The 5,000-nt window shown below is 35.8% G+C and overlaps 1 protein-coding gene across 1 annotated transcript in view; it reads right to left on the bottom strand.

Moving 5' to 3' along the window:
* Window positions 1-5,000, bottom strand: part of mmp15b (matrix metallopeptidase 15b) — a 52,522-nt gene that overhangs the window by 46,924 nt on the left and 598 nt on the right. The window contains exon 1 of the mRNA XM_062021658.1: window positions 4,812-5,000. This exon is cut by the window's right edge and continues 598 nt beyond it. Coding sequence (XP_061877642.1) covers window positions 4,812-4,940 — 129 coding nt within the window. The 5' untranslated portion in view covers window positions 4,941-5,000. The remainder of the gene's footprint in view (window positions 1-4,811) is intronic.

The raw sequence follows: 5,000 nt of genomic DNA, 5'->3' as shown, positions 1-5,000 counted from the left end.
TTTAAATAAATCTTTATTTATAAACTGCAACATTTCCAAACAGCTGAGAAACATAAATCAAAATAAGTATGGTGCCAGTATGCTGTTTTTTGTAAATAAAATGCTGGAAAGGATAGAAATGTAGTTTGTTTCTTTTATCCGATTATTAATCGGTTAATCGAAGTAATAAGTGAAGTGAAGTGAATTACATTTATATAGCGCTTTTTCTCAAGTGACTCAAAGCGCTTTACATTGTGAAACCCAATATCTAAGTTACATTCAAACCAGTGTGGGTGGCACTGGGAGCAGGTGGGTAAAGTGTCTTGCCCAAGGACACAACGGCAGTGACTAGGATGGCGGAAGCGGGGATCGAACCTGCAACCCTCAAGTTGCTGGCACGGCCGCTCTACCAACCGAGCTATACCGCCCCAATCGACAGATTAATCGATTATCAAATTAATCGTTAGTTGCAGCCCTAATATATATATTTATTTATATATATATATATATATATATATATATATATATATATATATATATATATATATATATATATATATATATATATATATATATATATATATATATATATATAAAAAACATGTGTGTGATGTTGCAGTGTTTCCCATAAACTGCCAAGATACCTGTGGCGGTGGGGGCGTGGCTATGGGCGTGGTCACCATGACATCATCGAGTGATTTGCATAATTTACTACAATGATATGATTTTCTCTAAAAAGGCTCAAAAAAATGTATACTTACTAATTAATAATAACAGTTTTGTTTTAAACGTCCATCCATCCATCCATCCATTTTACAATATAATCACAACACTTTATGTACATATTTATATACAGATTTGAACAATAAGTTATTCACTGAAATATATTTATTAATTGTGGTTCTTACAAAAAATATATCTTATAAAATATAAAAGCTAAAATGTCTCAAAACTCTGCCCCTTTAATTAGTGCATACTAAATAATTTAACTTTAGCCTACTACTACAAGCATATTATTTACCAGCAACATAAAGTGAAACAGGTGTCCTGCCACAGTCAGTAACAAATAAACAGAAAACAGTAGTGGTCAAATACAAATAAGGCAACAAGAGAAGTATCCTACACTTCTCTTTTGTAAAGTAAATGTGAACAGCCTATATGGGCATCTACATCTACATCTACATCTACATCTACATCTACATCTACATCTACATCTACATCAACTATATGATTTGCCTGAGAAGCTGGACAGGACAAAAATAAATAAATAAATAAATACAATAAAAAATAAAAATTATTATTATTTTTATTTTATTTGTGGCGGACGTAGATCTTTCGTGGCGGGCCGCCACAAATAAATGAATGTGTGGGAAACACTGTGTTGTTGAACTAGCAACGCAGATCAATAATCTGTAACACATTAACTGCAAAAAAAAACAAAACAAGCAATCTAGACAAGAGAAAGTATTTTAGGTAGGCGGTGGACCATCACAACAGCAGGAATGATCCAGACGCAGGAAAATGCATATTGCACAGCGTCTTTTCATATAGCAAATATTATAATACTTTTCCTAAATGAAAAAACTAAAAAAGAAATCATTGATATCGACCGATACAAATCACACATCAATTTATTAGTTTTAATCAGCCCCTTAAGTCATCCGGCAGCTATACAATTATAAAATTATATTGCTGAATATGTCTAATGTATTTATTTTGGACAGTAGAAATATGTGGACACACACAGAGTGGAACTGTGTCTGTCACTTTGCACGCAACTTTAAAACCTGCTCAATAAAGCAGTGTTTCCCACACATTCATTTATTTGTGGCGGCCCGCCACGAAATAATTACGTCCGCCACAAATTTAAAACAAAAGAAAAAAATATATATATATATATTTTATTTTTTATTTTATTTTTTGTCCTGTCCAGCTTCTCAGGCAAATCATATAGTTGATGTAGATGCTCATATTGTGATTTAGGGCTATATAAATAAACATTGATTGATTGATTGATTGATCATATAGGCTGTTCACATTGACTTTACAAAAGAGAAGTGTAGGATACTTCTCTTGTTGCCTTATTTGTATTTGACCACTACTGTTTTCTGTTTATTTGTTACTGACTGTGGCAGGACACCTCTGCCTCTGTTTCACTTTATGTTGCTGGTAAATAATATGGTTGTAGTAGTAGGCTAAAGTTAAATTATTTAGTATGCACTAATTAAAGGGGCAGAGCTTTAAGAGACATTTTAGCTTTTATATTTTATAAGATATATTTTTTGTAAGAACCACAATTAATAAATATATTTCAGTGAATACCTTATTGTTCAAATCTGTATATAAATATGTACATAAAGTGTTGTAATTATATTGTAAAATGGATGGATGGATGGACGTTTAAAACAAAACTGTTATATTAATTAGTAAGTATACATTTTTTGAGCCTTTTAGAGAAAATCATATCATTGTAGTAAATTATGCAAATTGCTCGATGATGTCACGGTGACCACGCCCATAGCCACGCCCCCACCACCACAGGTATCTTGGCAGTTTATGGGAAACACTGTAAAGACACAAACTAGCGCCCGCAGAACAGTTTCCACATTGATAAATAATCATATTTGCATCTTGTCCTCCCGAAACGGGAAGTACATTTCACCTGCGGTAAGGGAGCTCGTCTAAAAGTTGGCACAAACCATAACACGCCTGAAAACCTTTGAACGCAAAACATTACAGCCGTCAGCAAAGAAAAAGCCATAAATTAGCCACACCGTTTCATACGCCGCAGTGTTCAAAGCGTAGGAACATTTCCCGTAATGAACCTTGGAAACATACCCTGCCAGGGTCCCTAATGTTGTGACCTGCAAGTAGTAAGTGCGCCGTGCTGACACGCACACAAACATTAAGCAACAAGTGTGTGGGACTTGCTCATCATTAGCAAACAATGTGTGGTTTGTCAGACACACACACACACACACACACACACACACACACACACACACACACACACACACACACACACACACACACACACACACACACACATCCTTGTATGTGTGACCTTCTTGAGACCTGATAAAAAAGCCTCGCTGTTTAGGACCAGCCTTTCTCGATATATAAAGAAGTGTATTTACAACATGAATAATATATACTTACTATGCACATATAAAAAAAGCTTGTTGTGAAAAATGAGTTGGAATTTCACAAGAAAAAGGTCACAATTTCACAAGAAAAACTTACAATGTTGTCAGTATTATAAAAAAAGTTGTCATTTTACTCAACGCACGTCAACATGTGACAAGAAAAACTGAACATTTGTGCAACATTATGATAAAAGTTGTCATTTTACTCAGTAAAAGTCGCAATTTGACAAGAAAAGCTTCACATTTTGGCAATTTGATGAAAAGAGTCCTCATTTTACTCGACAAAAGTCACATTTTTATAAGAAAACTTTCAAATGTTGGCGATATTATAATAATAATCGGAAGTAGTATGTAGTAGTATGTTGTAGTACTTGTAGTATGTAGTAATGCCTTGTAGTATGTAGTAGTGCATTGTAGTAATGCCTTGTAGTATGTAGTAGTGCCTTGTAGTATGTAGTAGTACTTGTAGTAATGCCTTGTAGTATGTAGTAGTGCATTGTAGTATGTAGTAGTATGTAGTAGTGCGTTGTAGTATGTAGTCGTACTTGTAGTAGTGCCTTGTAGTATGTAGTAGTACTGGTAGTAATGCCTTGTAGTATGTAGTAGTACCTTGTAGTATGTAGTAGTGCCTTGTAGTATGTTGTAGTACTTGTAGTAGTGTCTTGTAGTATGTAGTAGTACTTGTAGTAGTGCCTTGTAGTATGTTGTAGTACTTGTAGTAGTGTCTTGTAGTATGTAGTAGTACTTGTAGTAGTGCCTTGTAGTATGTTGTAGTACTTGTAGTATGTAGTAGTGCCTTGCAGTATGTAGTAGTACTTGTAGTAATGCCTTGTAGTATGTAGTAGTACTTGTAGTAGTGCGTTGTAGTATGTAGTAGTGCCTTGTAGTATGTAGTAGTACCTTGTAGTATGTTGTAGTATGTAGTAGTACTTGTAGTAGTGCGTTGTAGTATGTAGTAGTGCCTTGTAGTATGTAGTAGTACCTTGTAGTATGTTGTAGTATGTAGTAGTGCATTGTAGTATGTAGTCATACTTGTAGTAGTGCCTTGTAGTATGTAGTAGTACTGGTAGTAATGCCTTGTAGTATGTAGTAGTACCTTGTAGTATGTAGTAGTACCTTGTAGTATGTTGTAGTACTTGTAGTAGTGTCTTGTAGTATGTAGTAGTACTTGTAGTAGTGCATTGTAGTATGTTGTAGTACTTGTAGTATGTAGTAGTGCCTTGCAGTATGTAGTAGTACTTGTAGTAATGCCTTGTAGTATGTAGTAGTACCTTGTAGTATGTTGTAGTACTTGTAGTAGTGTCTTGTAGTATGTAGTAGTACATGTAGTAGTGCCTTGTAGTGCTTGTAGTATGTAGTACTTCCTTGTAGTATGTTGTAGCACCTTGTAGTATGTTGCAGTACTTGTAGTAGTGTCTTGTAGTATGTAGTAGTACTTGTAGTAGTGCTTTGTAGTATGTTGTAGTACTTGTAGTATGTAGTAGTACTTGTAGTAGTGTCTTGTAGTATGTAGTAGTACTTGTAGTAGTGCCTTGTAGTATGTAGTAGTACTTGTAGTAGTACTTGTAGTATGTAGTAGTACTTGTAGTAGTACTTGTAGTATGTAGTAGTACTTGTCTATGTATTGTTATTATTAATGAAATGAAAGTGTGAAATGACAACAACAAAGTAGGTCACGTGATCTACCTCCGCCTTGAAGGAATCCTCCTCCGCTCCGATCGCCGCGAGCGCGCACGCGCACAAGCACGCGGCCAGCAGGAGGCTCCGTCTCCACGGCAACCACAGCGAGCTGCCGTCCTGCACACAGCCGGCCATGGAGCGCGGAAGGTCGGCGTGGTGGGCGAGAGGGAAGGGGTGGAGGTCCGGGCCGGTGTG

This window comes from Entelurus aequoreus, linkage group LG02, assembly GCF_033978785.1.
Source record: "Entelurus aequoreus isolate RoL-2023_Sb linkage group LG02, RoL_Eaeq_v1.1, whole genome shotgun sequence".
NCBI classification, from domain to species: Eukaryota; Metazoa; Chordata; class Actinopteri; order Syngnathiformes; family Syngnathidae; genus Entelurus; species Entelurus aequoreus.
Note: the sequence above shows the minus strand (reverse complement) of the source record. Positions and strands in the feature narration are given on the sequence as shown.